Genomic DNA, 23,028 nt, shown 5'->3' with positions numbered 1-23,028 from the left:
GACTTGGGAGCATAATATCCCAGCGAGTACTAGTTAGTTTGATTTTAACTAAAGTAGGGGACGTGCAAAATAAAGTCATTCCCGGTACTCCTAGATTTATTTTAAACCACTCAGACACATCTACGCATCTCTGGCCCCCCCACCCGCACTTCATCTAAACGGCTGTTGGATAAAAGATCTCTACCAAATAGCCCCTCTTTGAGGTGTTGCCCATTGGGTATTGCACCACCGACCCAACAAGGAGCAAGCCCAGATGATGAAGCATGACACCTGAAAGGGTGTGTGAGGGCATTACATCCAACAAAATGGATGCCCAATCGTAGGACTCCACAAGACCCTACAACATCCCACACATTTAGAGTTTTGTATATTCCTGATAATCTCTAGGAACAGCACAGCCTTTTTGTTATTACTCTGCTAAACTCAACCCATTCATGATTCCTAAAAAAAATCTCCACCTCTAAACTCCACCCATCTTTGAACCCTTTCTGTGAGTAAGCTCCACCATTTCAGGACTTCTAAAAAACCCTCATCGCCCCAAAACATTACTCATCAATGAACCCAAAAACCCCCACTAGTCCTAAACGCCACTCAGGTGTTAACGTAGTTTTGTATTTTTCCTTAAAATGATCTCTTCTTCAAACTGTTTTCTTTGTATTTCAATTTATTAGTATTTCCTTAAAAATGTTGTTCCTTAAAATTAGTTGTCCATATTTTGGTTTCCTCCAATATGGATTCTCAGTTTTCATTTTTCCATTAATTGATATACATCAGTGGCTAACTTGTCTGACATATAATTATATTTTCTGTTTCATTCAAAAATCTAACACAATGCTTCTTTAATTAAGCATGCAAAAACTTCTCTTGTTGACAGAAATAACTCTGTATTGAGAGCAAGCGTAAGGGGGATTCCTACAAACAAGATAAGAACTTCTACCTCACCATCTGTCTGTAAACCATGTGAAAAGGTGATAAAATATGAGGGAGCAATAGTGGTCCAAAGAGACATACTTCATGAGGATGTAATGCAACAGCACACATTGGGTCCATCTTTTAGGCAGCCTTTCAGGCTGAACAAAATCATAACCTGAAATAAAGGTGTTCCTCAGGTGGTTGCTGAGCTCCCTTACAATTCAACAGGATTTCACACTTGCCACCCTTCCAATACAGCTTATGATAATAAGTAAAATGCTACTTACTCAGTATGCATATGTTCCTGGCATGTAGAGCTGTAGAGTCACATGCTGTGCATAAGTCTGGCATCTAGTGTTGGGCCCAGACGTTTGCACTTTGTAGTGTTCGAAGAAGTCTTTTCCAGTCAATAGTAGGTGACTCCTCCTTTCCATGATAGTGAGCTGGTGGGCATTGACTCCACTGTTGTCCACAGGTGAACTTGACAGACGCTGTACACTGCACGACGCCTTCTGGACTTTCTGCCCTTTCTGCAGCTTTCTCACCTACGCCTCGCGGCCCCCGCTTCGCGGGAGCCGCTCGAGGCTGCCAAGTCCCGGTTTGCCTGAACTACAAGGACACCGCCGAGGGAATTCTAAGGACTAAGGGACTGCGAGGACCAGCGGGCGCTGCTTCAACAAACTCGCCGCAGCTGGTCCTCTTCCCGCCCCCCTCCCGCCTCGCCTTGAAGAGCGTAGGGCTCTGAGCGTTCTGTGTGAACTTGACAGACGCTGTACACTGCACGACGCCTTCTGGACTTTCTGCCCTTTCTGCAGCTTTCTCACCTACGCCTCGCGGCCCCCGCTTCGCGGGTGCCGCTCGAGGCTGCCAAGTCCCGGTTTGCCTGAACTACAAGGACACCGCCGAGGGAATTCTAAGGACTAAGGGACTGCGAAGACCAGCGGGCGCTGCTTCAACAAACTCGCCGCAGCTGGTCCTCTTCCCGCCCCCTCCAGCTATTTAAAGTGAGCTACAGACGCGCTAGCGGGACGCGCGCGGAGCAAAGTGCGGAGCGAAGCCCGGGCCAAGGGCGGGCCCGTTTCAGCCCGTTCCAGACTGATCCAGGCTGGGCTGGGCCACCCCCCTTGCCCCTTTGTTGCCGGGCTCTGCCCTAAAGGTACTGTTTCCCACCTATTGACCCTGAACATTTGATAATTCAATTGTGAGATCTCAAACTGTTTCAATCATGACTAGGGGTTCAAGAAGTAAAACTGCTTCTAAAGCTGCCTCATTTACTGGTCCTATTGATTTATTTATCTCTAAAACAACTGAGGCCATTAATCAAAATATAGCTGTCTTAGAGCGTAGGGTCTCCCAGGACCTTGCGATTGCCCGGAGATCCTCTCTGGGCCTTATAGCGACTGCCTTGACCCCACTGCCATCAGTCACTCCGATTCCCATTCTAATACAATCTGGCACCACAGCACAAGTTCATTCCATCCCTAGTGCTGTGGATTTGTCAGCCACTAATCTGTCCCTGGAATTGGATTTAACGGAGAATCTTGAGACAACCCCTGACCTTGAGCATATTCTATCTGAAGACCCGGTCCAGGATCTAGTACAGGCTAACAAGCTTAGGGGGGTCAGAGAAGGCGCTGTCCCAAAGCAGCCTGACGAGTCTAATAAAGGGAATACTAAATCTAATCCCCGTATTACCAGCATAACAAAAGGGCCAAGTGTCCCATTACCTAAAGATGTCCCCCCCCAGTAATAACTCCGTTGTACCAGAACCACCTAGTTTACAACGTTCTACTTTGGTCAATATCCTAGAAGGTGGCTCTAGTCCACAAGACAGTGACATTTCACAACTCCTTGTTAGTTTTAGGGATATATTACAACACCATCTCCAACCTTTGGAGAAGAGTATTATGGCAATAGAAAAGCAACTCGCCATACTCCTCACTAAAATACCCAACCAGCCCGGGGCGGGCACTACCAAAACTGGTGGGGCACCAGCAACAATCAATCCGGGGACCACTCCGGTAACTTCATCTAGACCACTGGTTACGCCCATAGTACAGGCTAAAACTAAGGAGCAATTAAACAACGTAGCACCTGTCCCAATTAAGAGTGCATCTTCTAAACCCAATTCAAACCCCATATCACAACCTACATCTCAGCCACATCCAACCAGTCAACAAAACCCTATTCAAGCCTCCCCTGCAGTTTTACCCCCAGCTGCTAATGCCATCACAGCACAGGGGCCACTGCTGCCACACCAAGATAAACCTCCGGTCATTCAAAAGCTACATCATACAGATATTAAGAGGGGGCCCAGGCCTAAACGTCCAGTTCACCTTCCACCGGAGGTCTCCCCATTCACAGTAATTTTAACAGGAGTCCCGGAATTACCAGCAAGTACCGATGAACCCTCCTGGTCCCTTATGAATAAAATCCTTCAATGGCTTAGCATCAACAGGCCATTACAGCCTGCAAATACTTGTAGATTATCTTCGGTCCGTAGGGTTCCATGGGTGGGGGCGAGTCCTAAGAGTATTCAGGGGGACTGCGTCATTGTCACCTGCGAAGAAGCATCCTCGGTGAATCATATCTGTTCATGGCCAGAGCTGGAGAAGAAAGGGGGAATCGACACCCAGCGGGTCTCGTTTTTCTATCCCCCAGCATTTAATTTCCATACTCCAATATTAGCTCCCAACTGGGTTATCCCCCAAGAACAACAACCTTGGAATTATGGAGGCCCCTGGATGACACAAAAGAGCAGGAACAGGAATTGGCCACCCCGTCCCTGGCACCCTAATAATGGTCAACCTATGGGGAACGGATGGCAAGGAATCCATACTAGCAACAGATTTGACTGTCTGGAGATGGTCGACTGACATAGTGCTCTAGTACCCTCTAGCCAGCCCGTTACCAAGCAGCTTGGATCCCTTTATGCCCGCAAGTTATCTACTTATGATAGAGCTAGGGAATCCTGTATGTCGGACTGTGTACCTACTGTTAACCTGATGGACAGACGATATGACACAGTAAAAGAGGGAAGTTCTACCGAACTTTCCATATCTGATAATACTATCAGTTTTAACCCAACTACCTATTCTTGCAAAGATGCCCATCGTATCAGTTCTGATGTGAATACATTTTCTGATGCCCCTAGACCAGGCCTAGTTGTGAGTCCTCAGGAAGTCAGCTCAACTATATCCTCTGTTACTCAGCCAGCGACGGCCATTCCTGATACAATTAAGCCTGCTGGGCTTACCCTCATCTCTTGGAACATTGCTGGCATTGCAGGAAAATTAGATTCACCCTTTTGGTCCAGGTTTATTGGGGAAGGATTTGATCTAATCCTCCTCCAGGAAACCTGGTGCCAGGAACATATTAATATCGAAGGTTATTCATCGCACTGCCTTAAAGCCACTAAATCCAGTTCAGGCAGGGCCAAGGGGGGTCTTCTGTTGCTCCTGTCTAACAAGTTGAGTCACTGTGTAGTCAGAAGTAGTTCGACAGTGGGAACCCACAGCCAGGTAGTGAGGGTTGAATGTAGAAAGGGAATCGATCTGGTCATAGTAAACTTCTATAACAACATCTTTGATGCCACCAGAGGGAATATCTTATTCCCCCTTGAAAAGAAATTGTAAGGGTTTTGGGCATTTCGAACAGAAAGGCAGAGGTTATCTGGGTAGGGGACTTTAACCTACAGCCATGTCATCTCTCCAATGGGAATTCCTGCGGTCTTGGAGCAGTAATGTATAACCAATGGGGGGGACTGGGTGAGAGGGAGGATTTCCTCCACTTCCCACACTGTAATTACGGTTCAATACTTAACAAAATGTTAACTAAGTTAGACTTGCACCTATTGAACTGTAACAAAAACGCTCAGGCAGTTACGTGTCCCACCTTCACTGGTAGGGATGTTGGGTCATTTATAGATCATATCTTGCTGTCTAGTACCGGAGACTTCTCCAACCTATATATTAAAGAAGAAAGTCTCAGTGACCACAATAGTATTTGTATCACCCTCCTGGGCCATGGTACTCCACCTGTGTCAGGAGAAAAGTGCTCCACTGACTTAGTACCCATTAGACCAAATGGCCTAAGGATCAGATGGTCTGGAACTAACTCCAAGGTCAAACAGAAGGAGGTTATAACCAGCTGTAAAATCCCAATCAGTTATTGTTTAAACAATGTAATTAACCCTGATTCCCTACTGTTACATTTTATCACCATCAATACCACTATTGAAGGTATTTTCACTAGGGCTCTGACATCTAACAGAGGTATGAAGCAGGGTTGGTTTGATAAACCTTGCATGCTTGCTCTTCAGGAACTAAAGAAGGCACTAGGCACTAAACCACGAGATAATGAGGGAATAAAACATCATAGGGCCAACTATAAAATGGCAATTACCAGCAGGAAAAAACTCTTACAGAGCGAGGCGTGGGATAAGCTAAGAGAAGCTGCAGAGACCAAAAACTGCAAACTTTTTTGGGAAACAATTAATAGTCCTTTTCTCAATAAAGATGGTATTCCGGAATTAACCTCCTATGTAACCTGTAACGATTGGATTACCCACTTTACTAACATTTTCAACCCGGAAGGGACACCCCTTGATGCATTGATTTCTGAGGCTACATCTTGGATACCTCTACCCATGGGAATAACATTGGAAGAATGCTATGAAGGGCTTTCCAATAGTAAAGGAGGAAAAGCTACAGGCCCGGATGGGGTTCCGCTTGACCTGCTAAAAGCTGAACCGCTCTTTTGGGTCCCCATCCTGGTGAGGATCTTTAACTGTGCGGCAGAAGACAACTTCCCTCCTTCTTGGGGCCAATCAGTTATAATCCCCTTATACAAGAAAGGTGATAAATCTGAGGCTTCCAACTACCGCCCGATTTCTTTACTGGATGCCTCAGTAAAGGTCATGAGTAGGATTCTGCTTAAAAGGTTAGAAACCTGGGCAACTGATTCGAATATTTTAACTAAAGTGCAATATGGTTTCCGGAAAGGTATGGGCACTCTGGAACAATGTGTAAATTTGGATCTTATAATCAACAAATATACTGTGGCCAAAAATGGCAACCTTTTTTTATGTTTTGCTGATTTGAGCAGCGCGTTTGATTTAGTTAATCATGTTATTCTTTGGGAGGTTTTGTTAGAGTCTGGGGCACCGAAGGAAATTGTCCACTTTTTAGCCAGGCTTTATGAAAAACTTTCTTGTAAGGTCCGTTATGGCACCCTAGGCGAATGTACCCCATTTTTCAAAGTTTCCCGGGGAATTCGCCAGGGGTGTGTTTTGGCCCCTCTTTTATTTTCCCTATTTATTAATGGCGTTGACCGTACCCTGGTTGATATCCCTTTGGATGCCCCTTTGATTGGAGGAAAACCTGTCCCACTTTTACTTTATGCGGACGACGCTGTTCTTTTATCTCGCACACAGCTAGGCCTCCAGCGTTTAATTGACAGATTCATGTTGTTTATCCAAAATAGGAGGCTCTGTGTGAACAAATCCAAGACGTATGTTATGTCATGCGGGCAGGCTGCAAACAAGAAGAAGCATAGTTTCTTTCTGGATAAAGATAAAATGACGCATGTTAAAACTTTCTGTTATTTGGGAATCACCTATAACAATAGTGGGTCCTGGACTTCTGAATTTAATAATATTAGATTGAAAATGCTGCGGACCACTAGCAGCATATTTCGATTTGCCACTAAACTTGGATCTAGAAGCATCCCAGACATGATCAACATATATAATGTCCGCTGTGTCTCCTCTGCACTGTATGGGGCAGGTGTATGGGGCCATAGCGACGGCCCATCCCTCCAAACAGATGAAAACAAGTTTTTAAAGAAACTATTATGTGTTCCTCCCTCCGCCTCAGTTCAATTGACCCATGATGAGGTAGGGATCGAGTTTATATCTGACTTAGCAGCAGTTCGGCCACTCTTATTGTGGCGTTCTATTTGGGCTAAGCCAGAGACTCGATTCACTCAAGAAATTATTCTTGATTGTATAGGTTTGGATCACTCCCCACGCATACAGTGGTTGAGATACATTCATTTCTGGTATAACATTTTATTTAATATTGATGTATTACTTGACCCAGAGGAGGCAGTCGCCATTCCTAAAAAAGAAATTAAGTCAACGTTCTTAAATTTTAAAAAGACAGAGCGAGACAAAGTACACGGTAAGCTAGCCACCGTGATATTCTATAAGGACCAGAAACTAAGTCCTGGGCTCCAACCTTACCTTGTGTACGTGACCCGTCCATCTCACCAATTTGTACTAACTCGAGTCAGATTGGGTATTGTTCATCATCTTGTTGCGTTCCCAAACCAGAAAGTTAGATCCGAGACACCCTGCCCATGCGACAGTACTTCAAGTCAGAGCTGTTGTCACTTTTTACTTTTTTGTAAATTTTTCCACTTTCTTAGGGTAAAATACCTTAAGCCCATTTTTATAAAGTATAACATCCGATCCACAAAGAATGCACTGATATTACTATCCTCATTGGAGAATGAGGATATTTGCTTCTTTTTGGCTACTTATATTTTGAAATGTACAGCTGCCAGGAAAGGTATAGTGTTGTAACCCCTTTATACTTACCTGTCTGTACTCGAGTTGTACAGCTGCCAGGAAATGTATAGTGTTGCTATCATTTTATACATCCCTGTCTGTACATAAATGTTTTTACAGTTTCTGTAATATTGAATAACCCTTCAAGTTTGAGGTCCACAGTATGTACGATATGATCCCTTTTTATACTCCAAATTTACCCTTCTATGCCCATTTTGAATAGTCCGGATTTTACTTTGTTTCAATGTACAGCTGCCAGGAAACTCTACTTGTTATGACTAATTTATTGATTTCCTGTCTGTACATATATGAACGTTTTGTATACATTTTTGTATTGCTTATATTTTTAAACTATTAACTGTTGCCCACTAGCTTTTGTACATGTTTCCTACTCCCCTTTCGTACTGTTTTTGTGAATTTGTGTATCTTAATGTGCTTGTATGATTTGTATTTTCAAATCGAATAAAAGCTTATGAATTGAATTGAATTGACTCCACTGTTAGATTGTTTTCCCACAGGGGGTGAAAATGGAATTAGTAAGAGTAGCATAGAGATGTCCTTGTGTAAGTATCTAATTAAGATAGTACTGGAACAGGTACAGGCAACAGGGGAGGTGGGTGAGAGCATGTGACTCTACAGCTCTACATGCCAAGAACAGTTGCATACTGGGTACGTCCGTTCGAGGCACGTGAGCTGTAGATCACATGATGTGCATAGACTATACAGTAGTACTCTCCCAAAGGGGTGGCTAACCTGTAGCTGTTGTAGTGGTTTGAAATAGTGTCCGTAAAACTGCCTGGCCTACATTAGCTTGTTGTCTGGCTAACCCATCTACACAATAGTGTTTTGTGAATGGGTATGGTGTAGACAATGTTGCAGCTTTACAGATGTCAGCTATGGGAATAATTCCTAAGAAAGCCATAGAAGCCCCCAGTTTGCGAGAGGAATGCGCTCTAGGGGGAATTGGTAATGTTCTCTTTGCTTTTGCATAACATGTTTGAATACATTTGACTATCCACCGTGCAAAACCAGATTTGGAAATAGGATTGCCTTTGTGTGGTGGAGCAAAAGCGACAAAAAGTTTTTAGTGTTATGAAAAGGTTTTGTCCTTTTTATGTAATACAGTAATACTCTTTTAACATCTAGAGTGTGTACAGCACGTTATGCCACAGAATCTGGTTGAGGAAAGAACACTGGCAACTCAACAGATTGGCTGATATGGAAGGCAGAAACTACTTTAGGTAGAAATTTAGGATTGGTGCGAAGAACCACTTTGTTTTGGTGTACATGTAAAAATGGTTCTTCTATGGTTAATGCCTGAAGCTCACCCACTGTCCTGAGTGATGTGATAGCAATGAGGAAAGCAACTTTCCAAGTGAGAAATTGTAGTTCACATTTACGTAAAGGCTCGAACGGTGGACCCATTAGCCTGGTAAGGACAATATTAAGATTCCACACTGGGGTAGGTGGAAGTCTTGGAGGAATGACTATTTTGAGCCCTTCCATAAAGGCCTTATTAACAGGTACTCTGAAAAGGGACATGTTGTCTATTTTGAAGATATGTGGCTATTGCAGCGAGATGTAAGCGTATAGATGTGTACAGTAAATTCGAACGTTGTGAATGTAGTAGATAAATGATATTTTGAACGGAAGCATCAAGTGGGTTGACATGGTTGTTATTACAATAAATAATCAATCAATCAATCATATCATTTGTAAAGCGCACTACATACCCGTGAGGGTCTCAAGGCGCTGGGGGAGGGAGGGGGTGCTGCTACTCTTCAAAGAGCAAGGTCTTGAGGAGTCTTCTGAAGGCCAGTAGGTCTTGGGTCTGGAGGGTGTTCCAGGTCTTCGCGGCGAGGTGGGAGAAAGATCTGCCGCCGCCGGTCGTTCTTTGGATGCGGGGGACTGTGGCGAGGGCAAGGCCAGCGGAGTGGAGCTGGCGGGAGGGGGTGTAGAAGCTGAGTCGTTTTTGAGGTATGCTGGTCCGGTGTTGTGGAGTGCTTTGTGTGCGTGGATGAGGAGCTTGAAGGTTATCCTCTTGTTGACGGGGAGCCAGTGCAGGTCTCTCAGGTGGGGTGTTATGTGGCTGCGGCAGGGGGTGTCGAGGATCAGACGCGCAGAGGCGTTCTGGATGCGTTGCAGCCGTCTCTGGAGTTTGTCCGACGTTCCTACGTAGAGGGCGTTTCCGTAGTCTATCCTGCTGGTGACGAGGGTCTGGGTGACTGTTCTTCTCGTTTCGGTGGGGATCCACTTGAAGATCCTGCGGAGCATTCGGAGGGTGTTGAAGCAGGAGGAGGAGACGGCGTTGACCTGCTTAGTCATGGAGAGGGTGGAGTCGAGGATGACCCCTAGGTTGCATGCGTGGTCGTGGGTGTCGGGCTGTTCCCAGTGTTGTTGGCCACCAGGAGTCATCCCAGGCTGAAGGGGTGAAACCGAGGATGAGGACCTCCATCTTGTCAGAGATCAGCTTTAGTCGGCTGTTCCTCATCCATTCGGCGACGGCCTTCATTCCTTCGTGGAGGTTGGTTTTGGCAGTGTGAGGGTCTTTGGTGAGGGAGAGGATCAGCTGGGTGTCTTAGGCGTAGGAGATGATGTTGAGGTCGTGCTGTCGGGCAACGCGGGCGAGGGGTGCCATGTAGATGTTGAACAGCGTTGGGCTGAGGGATGAGCCCTGGGGTACGCCGCAGTTTATCTCTGTGGCATTGGAGCTGAAGGGGGGGAGGCGGACCCTTTGAGTTCTGCCGGAGAGGAATGGATGTGGTCCAGTCCAGGGCTTTCTCTTGGATCCTGGCGTCGTGTAAGCATGTTGGAAGTCTGCAGTGGCAGACCGTATCGAAGGTGGCTGACAGGTCCAGGAGGATGAGGGCTCTTTCTCCGTTGTCTAGCAGGGTCCTGATGTCATCGGTGGCGGCGATGAGGGCGGTTTCGGTGCTATGGTTGCTGCGGAACACGGACTGTGACAGGTCCAGGATGCTGTTCTCCTTGAGGTAGTGGGTCAGTTGTTTGTTGACGGTTTTCTCAATGACCTTCGCCGGGAACGGGAGCAGGGAGATGGGTCGGAAGTTCTTGAGGTCCTTGGGGTCTGCCTTGGGTTTCTTGAGTAAGGCGTTGATCTCGGCGTGCTTCCAGCTTCCCGGGAAGGTTGCTTTCTCGAAGGAGATGTTGATTGCTTTGCGGAGATGAGGTGCAATGGCTGTGCGGCTTTGTTGAAGATGTGGTGGGGGCTTGGGTCTAACGGTGATCCGGAGTGGATGGTGTTCATGATCTTGCTGGTGTCCTCGTCGTTGATGCTGGTCCAGGAGAGCAGGCAGTTGGTGCAGGTGGTGGTTGTGGGGGCCGAGGTCTCAGTGGTTGTCGGGGTGGTCGTGGCGTTGAAGCTGTCATGGATGTCGGCGATCTTGTGGTGGAAGAAGGTGGCCAACGAGTCCCACAGATCTTGCGAAGGTGGGATGTCGTTGGTGTTGGAGGTGGGGTTGGAAAGTTCCTTCACGATGTTGAAGAGCTCTTTGCTATTGTGTGCATTATTATCTAGGTGGACATTGAATGAGGCCCTTTTGGCGGATTTGATGAGTTAATGGTGTCTGAGGGTGGCGTTCTTGTGGGCAGCGTAGCTGTCCGGTGTTCGTTAGCAGAGCCAGTTCTTCTCCAGTTTTCGCATGTCCGTTTGGAGGCCTTCGGTGAACCAGGTGGCTTTCTTGCTGGTGTGGCTGTTGGAGGGTGTCTTGAGCGGAACGAGGGTGTTAGCGCAGTCGTCGATCCACTGTCTGAGGTTGCGGGCGGCGGTGTCGGTGGGTGGGCTCTGGGCGAGAACGGTAATTAGCTGGTCTTCGGTGACTTTGCTCCAGCAGTGCCGAGGCATCTGTTGGGTGCGGTTGTGCGTGGTGGGCTTCCTGAAGAAGAAGTGGATACAGTGATGGTCGGTCCAGTGGGGTTCGGTGGTGTGGTTGAAGGAGACGTGGGGGCTTGCGGAGAAGATGGGGTCAAGCGTGTGGCCTGTGGCGTGAATGGGTGTTGTCACAAGCTGTCTGAGTCCGAGGTTGGCAAGGTTGTCGATCAGGGTGGTGGAGGTGGTGTCGTTGTTGTTCTCAATGTGGAAGTTCAGGGTTCCTCTGAGGGTGGTGTTGGGATCGGTGTGTGTTAGAAGCGGCTGTCTCTAGTTGGCAGAGGTATACACTTCTGACAAATAGGGACACACCTTTTCTAGTCAGGGCAAGGGGATCACACACTTAGATAACCCCTGCTCACCCCCTTGGTAGCTTGGCAAAGCAGACAGGCTTATCTCAGAGGCAATGCGTTAAGCATTTGTGACCACATACAGTAATAAAGTGAATACACTACAAATGGACACGACACAGTAGTATTATAAAAATAAGAATGTTTATATAAGGCTTAGCACAAGACCAAATAAGGACAAAAATATACCACAATCTTAATAAATACTCTTGGAAGGAAAAAAACCAGTTGAAGTGTAGTTTCTTCTTAGCACAAAGTCTTTAGTAACAAAAGCAACTCTTCTTCTTTAAAACACAGTTCTTGGCAACAATGTAACCCACACGGGAGTCACATGACGTCGAGGCAAAGTTAATCCAAAGGTTCGGCGTCGACCGCGAGGAGCGCTACGTCGAGCCCGGAGTCGCACAGACCCCCACATCACAGTATCTTGGAAAAGTGAAGCACACGATGATCAGCGGCGTCGAGATGTCCGGCGTCGCGTCTTCGGCGTCGATCGAGCCTCGGAGTCGGGGCGATCTGCAGCGGCGTCAACAGATGTCAGGCAGGAGCAGCGCTCACGAGGCGAAGCAGGATACGGCGTCGTCATCGATGTCGATGGTGATGTTGCAAGAGTGAGCAGCGCTCACGGCGTCGAGTGGGCTCGGTGTCGATGCGATCAGCGGCGGCGCCGACACGGGGTCACTTGGAGCTGGAGCCGAACTCGCTACTCACTGGCGTCGCTACTGGCGTCGATCGGGCCCGGCGGCCGGCGTCGAAGGTGCGGGACATGGGAGCTGCACTCACGATGTCGAGCTGGATTCGGCGGCGTCCGTCGGCGTCGGGATAGCTGGATTCTTCAGAGGTGCTGGATTTTCAGGTTCCAGCAACAAGCACTTTCAGCAAATAAATGAAGTCCTTTGACCCTGTGACTTCAACAGGAGACTGGCACTCTTCCAGTCCTTGGAGATTTTCCTTGGCAAAGCTTGAGAGTACACACTCAGTTCCTCTCTCCTGGTTCCTTGGCAAAAATAAAGAAGCAACTGCAGGATTCCCCCAACAAACAGCACACTGGCAGAAGGGGTAGGCAAGTCCTTGGATCAGCAGGCTTCTTTGTCCTTGGGTCAGGTTTCCTTGTCAGAAGTGATCTAAATTCTCAGTTCAGGGGTCCTTCTCTTATACCCCTTTTTGGCTTTGATCCCTTTGTCCATGCAGGGGAATTTCCCCCCATCCTGGGTTTGTTGTGGGTGTTGCCAGGCCGAGGCACCTGGCCTATTCACTGTGCAGGGCAGAGTCTTCAGCCGCCCAGCAGGAGTGGAGCCAGCTGTGTCACTGGCAGGGGCAGGGCCATCAGTCGCCCGGTAGGAGGTGGGGCCAGGATCCTCCCGGGCAGGCACAGAGCTATCAGTCGCCTGGCAGGAGGTGAAACCAGCATTGTGTCAGGCAGGGCAGGCTATCAAGAGCTACTCTTACCCTACTCTCAATGCAAATGCCCCACTCACCCTACATTGACTCATTCAGACCTCTGGAGCCACCCAGATCCTGTCACACGCACACCAAACCAGCAGAGACCAGTAAACAGTCCGACAAGAAAATAGCCACTTTCTAAAAGTGCTATTTTCAAACACAGAGTCTAAAAACCATCCACCCAAACGGATGCGTTATTAAACCCTGAGTTCAGGGATACCAAACTCGACATTGCACCATGCTCCCCGAGCCCGCTAGGATGATAGCATTAATAATCCTGGCAGCCCATTCTAACTGATGGAGAGCAGGTTACCTTACAATAGTGAAAAACGAATATGGCTGTAATTCATTATTACGACATGCCAACCTCATCAGGCTTGTCCTACCTTATGCTTACAATGCACCCTGCCCTTGGGCCTACCATAGGGGTGACTAACATGAAGTTAAGGGAAGGTTTAGGGACTGGCAAGTAGGTGTACTTGAGCAGTCTGCGTGACAGTACCAGACTGCACGTAGGTCTAGCAATGGCAGACCTGATAGACATAATTTACCAGGCTGCTTCTGTGGGTGGCACAACACGTGCTGCAGGCCCACTATCAGCATTTGTATTTACAAGCCCTGGCACTCCTGGTGCACTCTACTAGGGACTGACAGTAAACCAAATAAGTCAAACATGGAATCCAATCAATATCAATTTCACATAGGGAGCACTTGCACTGTGGCACTGATCAGTTTGGGATCTGGATGTCTTATATCTCCATGGCTCTGCGTAATGAGACTGGGTGTGAGATGTAGTTTTTGATGAGGAACTACTGAGAGTTCTAACAGGGTAGTGAACCAGGGCTGGCAAGCCCAAGTTGGAGCTACCAGGATTAGTGTGAGGGATGTTTGCCTGAGCTTATGAAACACAAGAGCAATGATTGGGAGAGGCGAAAAAGCGTAAGCAAATATCCCTGACCAGCTCATTCATAGAGCATTGCCTTTGGATTATGGGTGTGGATACCTGGAGGCGAAGCTTGGGCATTTTGCATTCAGGTGTGTGGCGAACAGATCTAGGTCTGGAAAACCCCACATCTGAAATAACGGGAGGAGAACTTGGGGGTGAAGTTTCCACTCATGGACCTGTTGTCTGTGTCTGCTGAGGAGATCTGCAATTTGATTGTTTACCCCTGGGAGGTGTTCCGCCAGGAGATAAATTTTTTGATGAATTGCCCATCTCCAAATGTTCTGTGCAAGGTGAGACAGTGGGAAAGAGTGTGTCCCTCCTTATTTTTGTATATAGTACATTGCTTTCATGTTGTCTGTACGTATCAGGACAACTTTGCCTACCAGGTGAATTTGGAAGGCTTTGAGCACTAGAAGGATTGCTAGCAGCTCTAGATGATTTATATGGAGTTGCTTTTCCATCTGACTCCATAATCCCCGAGTTATTTGAGTTTGGAGATTGGAGATGGGCTCCCCAACCATTGAGAAATGCGTCTGCTGTTAGCACTGTCTGTGGAACTGGGTCGATGAAAGGCCGCCATTTGTTCTGTGGATTTCACCACTGCAGAGAGAAATGAGTTTGGCCATCCACCAACACTAGATCTGCCAATCGACCCGGAGACTGATTCCACTGGCGTGCTAAACATTCTTGAAGGGGACGCATCTGAAGTCTTGCATAAGGAACTATCATGATGCAAGATGACATCATTCCTAGTAGTTTCATAAATACCCAAAATGGTAGTGAGTGATTGGGTTGACATTTGGAAATGAGAGCCTGAATATTGTGAATTCTGGCTGGATTGGGACAGGCTAGAACTTTTGAGTATCTACAGTGGCCTCTAAGTATGTTTGTGTATTGGAGGGTTCGTAGATGGGACTTTGACAGATTGACTGTAAAGCTGAGGTGATGTTGTAAGTGTACGGTTGTTAGGGTGTGCTGTAGACACTTTGTGAGAGAGCTGGCTTTGATGAGCCAGTCGTCTAAATATGGGAAGACGTGAACATGTTGTCTTCACAGATGTGCAGCGACTACTGCCAGACATTTGGTAAATACTCTGGGAGCAGTAGTTACTCCGAATGGGAGCACTTTGAATTGATAATGTTGTACCGCAATTAGAAACCTGAGGTATTTGCGATGAGCGGGATGCATTGGAATATGAAAGTAGGCATCCTTTAAGTCCAGAGTGGACATAAAGCTTATTGTAAAAGAGGAAGTACCTGTTGGAGAGTTACCATATGGAAGTGATCTGATTGAATGTATAGGTTTAATTCTCTGAAGTCTAATATAGGCATGGAAGAACCGCCCTTTTTGGGAATTAGAAAATAGAGAGAGTATATTCCTGTCCCCTGATACTGTATGAGACTGGTTCTATAGCTCCTTTTTCCAGAAGAGATTGGACCTCTTGTTTAAGTAGGGGTAGATGTTCTGGAGATAGTTTGTGTGGTCGTGGTGGAATGTTTGGAGGGTTGCTGGTAAGCTCCAGGCAGTAACCAGATTGGATAATTTACAAAACACATTTGTCTGATGTGATTGAAATCCAGAATGGGAGAAATTGAGTAAGACGTCCCCCAACAGGTGTTGAATGATCGGGAGGAAGGGGAAACAAGTCAATGCCTATTTGTGGCTGGGGAAGTACGGGGTGTATTACCTCTTCCTCTACCTTTGCCATTGTTTCCCCAAAATCCACCTCGAAAATAACCTCTGGTAGAGGGCGAATGACTGTTGCCTCTATATGAGGTAGAGGACCCGTCAGTAAGTATGGACTTTGAGCCTCCCCTGTAAAAGGATCGGCGAAATGAGCCAAGGTTAGATGATATTTGTAGCGCTCCCATAGACTTGGCTACCTCAGTATCCTTCTTAATTTTTTCTAATGAAGTGTCCACTGCAGGACCGAAAAAATGCTCCTTATTAAAGGGTGAATTTAAAATAGATGCTTGAACCTCCGGCTTAAAACCTAATATTCTAAGCCATGAGTGGCGTCTGAGAAGGATGCTGGTGTCAATAACACGTGAAGCTGTATCTGCTGCGTCTAGCGCACACCTGATTGAAGTATTGGAAATAAGCTTCCCTTCCTTGATGAGGTCATGAGCCTTGGATTTATGCTCATCAGGTAAGTATTGCATCAGTTGCTCTAGCTCATCATAATGAGCTCCATCATACCTTGCTAAGAGTGCTTGTATATTAGCTATGCGCCAAAGATTGGCTGCTTGCACTGCTACTCTTTTGCCTGAGGCATCTATTAACTTGGACTCTTTATCGGGAGGCGGAACGTCTCCTGTTGACTGAGAATTAGCTTGTTTACGAGCATTTGATACCATCAACAAATCTAGTGGAACCTGAGCCCTGATGAAAATTGGGTCTGTTTGTGCTGCTTTGTATTTCTTAACCACTCTAGGTGTGAGTACCCTAGCTCACACTGGATCTTTGAAAACCTCATCGGCATGTTTTAACATACCTTTGAGTATAGGTAGTGTATGCGTTAGTGTCTCAAAAAGGATTTCTTCCTCAAGAGGTTTCTTATGGAGTTGCACTCTGTGATACTGTGCAGCTCTATTAAGCAACTAAGTAAACCCCACATTATCATCAGGAGAAGGCCTAGATGGGTATAGGTCTGGATCGTTGTCATTATTAGGATCAGTGTTATAGTCAACTCAGGGGTCCAGAATATCATCTTGTGGCACATGTGTGTCCTCATCTAGATCCCCATCCCCCGCATCCTGCTGATTTGGAGATTGTGGCTGAGCGGAATTTGTGGGTGTTATTAGAAGGTTAGGATCAATAGTTGTAGAAGGTGAGGAAGATAAAAGAGGTGGAGGAGAAGTATTAGTTCCCATATTCCTTTTCTTTAAAGGGATATGGTAAGATTCCTCAAATTCTGGCCTACTTTTCTCTGGCAGCTTTGCATAAAGGTGTTCAGTTTTAGGGTTGATAACCAATTCCTTTTGTCTGGGGTGAGTGTAAGTAGGCGGAACTTCCAAACAAGGCTCCTTGGATGGAGGAGGATCGGTTTTGTCCTATGGGCCAGAATTTTCGGCATCGAAGATTTCGGAGCCAATAATTTCAGAGCCAATGATTTTGGAGCCGAGGACTTGGGTTCCAATGATTTCGGTGCCGAAGCCTTTAAAGGCTGAATTGGCTTGTCTTTCGGAGCTGAAGTCTTGGGTTCGGTCCCTGAAGGTCAACTCGATCCCGAGCCGGAAGTCTTTGTAACCTGTTTCGTGCCGGGCCCGAAGGCAGGGCTTTCGAAACCTTATCTCGGTGCCGACCTTTGCCCGGAGGAGGAACCAGAGCCTTTTTAGAGGGTAGTTTTTGGGGCAGAAGAGTATCTTTACTCACTGTACGCTGACCGGGTGTGATGTCTTCCTCGATGTCGGAGTCTTCCTCGGACACATAAATTTGCTCTTCCTCCTCTGCCTCGGCTCCGTGTGCTTCAAAGATCTCTTGCACGACATCTTCTCCGTAGAGGTCTGGAGCTGAGTCTTTGCAATCTTTGTGTTGATACACCTCGTGACGTTGAGCCCCATGGTCACAGAGTGTTTTCTTCTATAGGAATGATCACAGGCTTCGCAGTTGTCTTCCTCGTGTTCAGGTGATAAACACGAATTGCACACGTCGTGGAGAACGGTGCGGGGGTACTTAGAGTGGCACCCGGGGCAGAATTGGAATAGAGTCCGTTCCATCGACTGCAAACTCGTCGACGCAGCTAGGCCCAAGGCCTTGAACGAGATTTTCCCATTTAAGTTTTTTTTAATGGAAACGATTCGCGACGGTAGGAATATGCGATCGATAAACAATACCGTCGAGGGTAGTGGATCAAACACAATGGCAGAAAAAAACAATCTAACAATGGAGACGATGCCCATGCGCACTATCACCAAAAGGAGGAGTCACCTACCTGGTGACTGGAAAAGACTTCTACAAACAAAACAAAGTGCAAACGTCCGGGCCCAAGACTAGATGGCAGACTTATGCACAGCATGTGATCTACAGCTCTCATGCCTCGAACAAAGTGGTTCTTTGAGTCTTTTCACACACTGAGGATAAGCTAAAGTGTATGGTATAATAACTGGAATTTGTAAAGCGTGAGAAAAACAAATCACATTGTGCTTCAATTAACTAAAAACAGGGAAACACATCTAACCAAACTAAATAAAAAAAACAACAGAGTAATATTGAAACTGCTGTACCTGGGCCTGTCACTTTAGTGCAGATTTTCACATTGGGTTTTCCCTGGTCTGGGCTTTGGCCTTCGCTGTATCCTTCACCAAAGAAGGTCATTGAGAAGGAAGAACCGTCCATCTGAAAATGCACACAATGAATCAGGAGACATGCCCTCTTTTATCATATTAAATGTATGTTATTAGCAATGTCATTTTATGTGTCGAACTGTTACATTGCTCCCAGTCCTCTGCTGAGAGATACTCAAACAATTTCAGCAGGAACATTTGGCATCATATATATGATCTTGTTATGAGAGGGAAGGACATGAAATAAGAACGCTCTTCAACTGTATCAACCAAACCCCAAACTAATATCTACAAGGCTCCTTTATTTCCACCAAATAAAAACAATTTTTATATCTAACATGAGCCCTGTTTAATAAATCCAATTAACACACACACGTTTTTTTCAGCTAATTATACGAAGGTTAGTTAACCGTAAACTACAATATGAGCCAAAAACACACACAAATTGGCTACCTGTTTTTGTGTTGGTCCTTCCTTTGTAAAATGTCCAAATGAAAATAAGGCTGGGTACTGAAAGGAAAGATACATAATATAATTTACTTAAGGGTTCATTCAGCATGCTACATATGACACGTAAACAGGTATATGTAGCATAACACAGCTATGCTAGAAACGTTTGACAAAATAATAATGTCAGTGTTGCTTTCAATATTTTTTTAAGCATATAGTTCACTTTTACTCTTACTTTTATCATGAGATTCCGTCCAAAGCTGAACTTTGCAAAAATCAAGAAGAATAGACCAGCGAACATCAGCTGAATGACAGAAATGAGTCCACCCACAGCAAAATAGGCAGCATATTGCACCTGTTATACAAAAAAAAATAGCCATCATTATGTGGGTCATTCACATAAAAACTAATCTGTGCAAATACATTCCTCAATGGATGAATCATGCAAGAAATAAGAAAAACATTCAAATCAGTGTGTGTGATGCAATTTTTCTGAAGATCGGCATATAAGGAGATGCACGCTGATTTATTTCAACTTTAAAACACCTGCAGTCAATCAGCTTTGTGTTTATTTTTTGTATCACAGAGTCAACTTTTTGCCCCTGCTGTGAAACAAAGTGAGAGTTGGGAAAAACACAATGGTACATAGTCTGATTTAAGTAATCTCTCTTTTAGATGCAGTAGTGAGGATTTGAATTGACCGGGCATTTAACTAGGGGTTCGCCATGACTACACTGTATGGGAATCAACTACGACTCTACCTCCAGCACAGGCATGACTGGTGTTTATGAATGAATGTGGCTCAAGGTCCAAATTTAATGCATCTTGCCTGGAAGGTCCAAAGTAGGATGTTCCTACCAATTCTTTTTTTCCGTTATCCCGCCCTCACAACTTGAACACATCCACTGACCACAGCTGTCCCTGGTCTGTTAAGTTACAGCTAGATTTCGGCAGGCTCATATTTCTCACAATAGTGCCCATAAAAATCACCAATGTTTTACACACTGCAAAATGGAGTAGTAAAGAGCCATTCTAAGGATATCTTGCTGTTATTGAAGGAAGCTTCATTCTCTCTGGGACTTGAATATGTAGAATGATTTTGTGCATAACTCTTTTTAAGCCTCACAACGATCGTGATTATTTTTTTGTGAAGCCGGCTGCCGCTCATAGAGTGGTGGACGTATAATATTTGGCCAGGTACCTATTGGATCACGGACCATTGGTGCTTACATACTCCATAGATAGGCAGCCACCACGGATCCCGCTGTGGAGGCTTAATGCAGAAAACTTGACGGATCAGGTTTTCAGAGATATGCTTTCCAGTTGTGAACCCACCCAGTATTTTAAGGAAAATTGGGAACCTGTGGGTGGCAGAGCGGTTGAGTGGGATGCCATGAAAGTGGTGGTGCGAGGGGTGTGTCTGGCCACAGCAGTGGGGGCGCACTGCACGTTGGAGACTGATATTACCTGCCAGGAGCAGGAACTGCACAGAAAGATTGGAATAGTTAGAGGCAGAAGGAATGTGAGCTCTAGGTTCAACTGGAGAAGTACACTAGAAAATCAGCGAGACCACAATGTTATCTGGAGGGAGATAAGGCTGGGAGGATGCTGCCATGTTTGATCAGGGCTGATGCTGTGCCACGTCCTATATTAACCATCAGAACTGCATCAGGCAGCAAAAGCCATATGCAACAGGCCATTAATGCAGCTTTTGCAGAACACTTTCAGAGGGTGTTTGCAGCACCCCAGAGGCCCCCGCTATTTTTAGATGTGTGCTATTAATCTACACAAAACCTACGGCGAGGGTACGCACCGGGCAATATGTGTCAGCGGAGATCCTATTGCAGCGCGTCACACGACAGGGATGCCCCGTCTCCACTGATTTTTGCCATGGCTATGGAGCCTTTAATATGCAGGCTCTGGCACACACTTAGGAGGTGGGGCATAACGGTAGGACATACAGAGTATATAGTTTTGTTATATGCTGAAGATGCCATGCTGTATCTGCGGCAGCCGGACATATCGGTCCAGATGTTGTTAGCCATAATGACCGAATTCTGGGAAATGTAGGGGCTGCAACACTCAGCCTAAGCAAATCGGTCAAGTTTCCGTTGGGGCAACTGGAAGGTCGACCCCCTGCCCACTTCTCAAACTTTGGCTTACCCTGGACGATTGATAGGGTAAAATATCTGGGCATTTATATCACGCATGACCAGACCCAGTTCCATACCTACAAGGGACGAGTGCTGGTTAATTTGTTACGTACTATTAGGTTTTGGAACATGTTACGCCTCTCCCTGATGGGAAAATAGCTCTTGTAAAAATGGTGGTCCTGTTGAGGTGCCTATATGTTATGCAGGATGCTTTCTATGAACTTCCCCGTATACTATTCAGGAAGCTTGACAAGTTGTGCTGGAAATCGTATGGCAGGATAAGCGTTGCTGAGTAGGGTTGTCAACCCTGAGGCGAGAATGGGATAAGGCGGGCATTGAGGTTCCAGATCTTGAGCTGTATTACTTTGCGGCGCAGTTGTAACATGCAATTCATTCTTTGGACGGGGAGCCTAATTGGGAACGATCCCTATTGGCAGGCACTCATGGTGATCACCAGCTTGGGCCCCTCTTAATGGCGAGAAACCTTCCACACTTAATTTGACTGCAGCAAAGTATTTGGGAGAGAGTGGTGAGGCAGGTCCAATAGAGAGAGCTGTGTGCGCCTGATCTCGACCTACAGATAATCTACCTGTTTGAACAGATGACTAAAGTGATGTTCGTTGTTTAATGGCAGGAAGTGTGATGTATCTGATTTGTACCCAGATGGGCGCTTCATTTCCCTCCAAGATGCAATAAGTGTATTTTTTGCTTAGTTCATGGTCAGTTCCTTAAATATGCTAAGATAGCAGCAATCGCTCAGCAGTTATGGCCCACCTTTCCGGAGGCACCCAAACCATCGCAAAGCTGATGACTAGCTCTTATCTATGGCAGAAAGTTGGAGGCTCATTAAGCATTTATAACGAGCTCTACGCTCTGACAGACAGCTTTGGAAGTTCAAACTAGAGAAACCATGCAAACAGTACACTGAAGAGCCCCTAACCCCGAAAGATTGGTCAAATATTCATGCAGGGGAGCGCAGAGTGGCAGTAAGTGCTCGGTTCAAGCTGATCCAATATAACGTAGTCTATATGACATACTTCTCCCCCAAAAAATTGCACTCTATTCACCCCTCGAGAGGAGAGGGATGCTAAATGCGGGGCAAGAGAGGACCATTTTATTCATATGGCGAGGCACTGCTCTACCTTGGTCTCCTTTTCGGTTCAGGTCTTAGCCCAACTAAAGAGGGTGACAGGCTGGGAGATTCCCCGCACAGTGGATAAATGTTTATTGGGGCTCCTCTCAGAGAACCTGTAAAAGAGGCTCAGTAGGAATACATACTAGGCCTAACAGTGGCAAAGAGACGGATAGCCATACATTGGATGGGTAGGTATCCTCCACTGTGAAAGGCCTGGGAGACAGTCATGGTAGAGTGGGCAGGGACAGAAGAGGCTCACCTGAAGAAGACAATGAGAGATGAAAATGCTCAAGAGGTCCTAATGGCGTGGGATACAATGAGACAGACCTTATTGCAGTACCCGGGCCAGACTCACAAGTTAGTTCCCATGTGCAGGGGGGGAACAGGGAACATTGAGGGGATGTGAAGACCCCTGCCCTTCGGTCCCAAAGATTGTTCATGCTGGAAACTGAGTAGGATTAACATGTGGGAATACAATTGTTTTTGTTGTTACAACTGTGGAGGCATATGGGGTGGGATAGGGGTGGTTCCTGCCCAGTTTCTGCGTAGTTTACTGGTTATAACTACTGGATACAGTGAGACATATATTATCCTTATTGTATCTCCTGTATGGGTGGAGATGCTAACTGCTACATATGATCAGGTATGTATTGTTTGTGAAAATGCCACTAAAGAAATAAAAAATAAATTTAAAAAAACTCCTTTTAAGCCTACAGTACCTACAAAATGCAAATTAGGGTTTTTGAAATGCAGTTCACTTCATCACAGAGAAAAATGAATACTGTTGGCTTACTTCAATAACACACCTTACACACTTTTTCAGGGATACAATGTTTCTCAGTGTACCTTCTAGGGGGTCGATTCCGATCCGGTAAAAAGCGCTCCGAATCGTCGTA

General features: G+C 46.1%; 1 protein-coding gene across 1 annotated transcript in view; it reads right to left on the bottom strand.

Annotated features, from left to right (window-relative positions):
- SCCPDH (saccharopine dehydrogenase (putative)) overlaps window positions 1-23,028 on the bottom strand; it is a 345,431-nt gene that overhangs the window by 150,255 nt on the left and 172,148 nt on the right. Inside the window, exons 8-10 of the mRNA XM_078649033.1 lie at window positions 19,080-19,199; window positions 18,848-18,904; window positions 18,335-18,446 (exon numbers count right to left, since the gene is read on the bottom strand). Of these exons, the coding sequence (XP_078505159.1) occupies window positions 18,335-18,446; window positions 18,848-18,904; window positions 19,080-19,199 (289 nt within the window). The remainder of the gene's footprint in view (window positions 1-18,334; window positions 18,447-18,847; window positions 18,905-19,079; window positions 19,200-23,028) is intronic.

Source organism: Lissotriton helveticus, chromosome 6 (assembly GCF_964261635.1).
Source record: "Lissotriton helveticus chromosome 6, aLisHel1.1, whole genome shotgun sequence".
NCBI classification, from domain to species: Eukaryota; Metazoa; Chordata; class Amphibia; order Caudata; family Salamandridae; genus Lissotriton; species Lissotriton helveticus.
The sequence above is the reverse complement of the archived record's forward strand: the minus strand, read 5'-3'. Positions and strand labels throughout refer to the sequence as shown.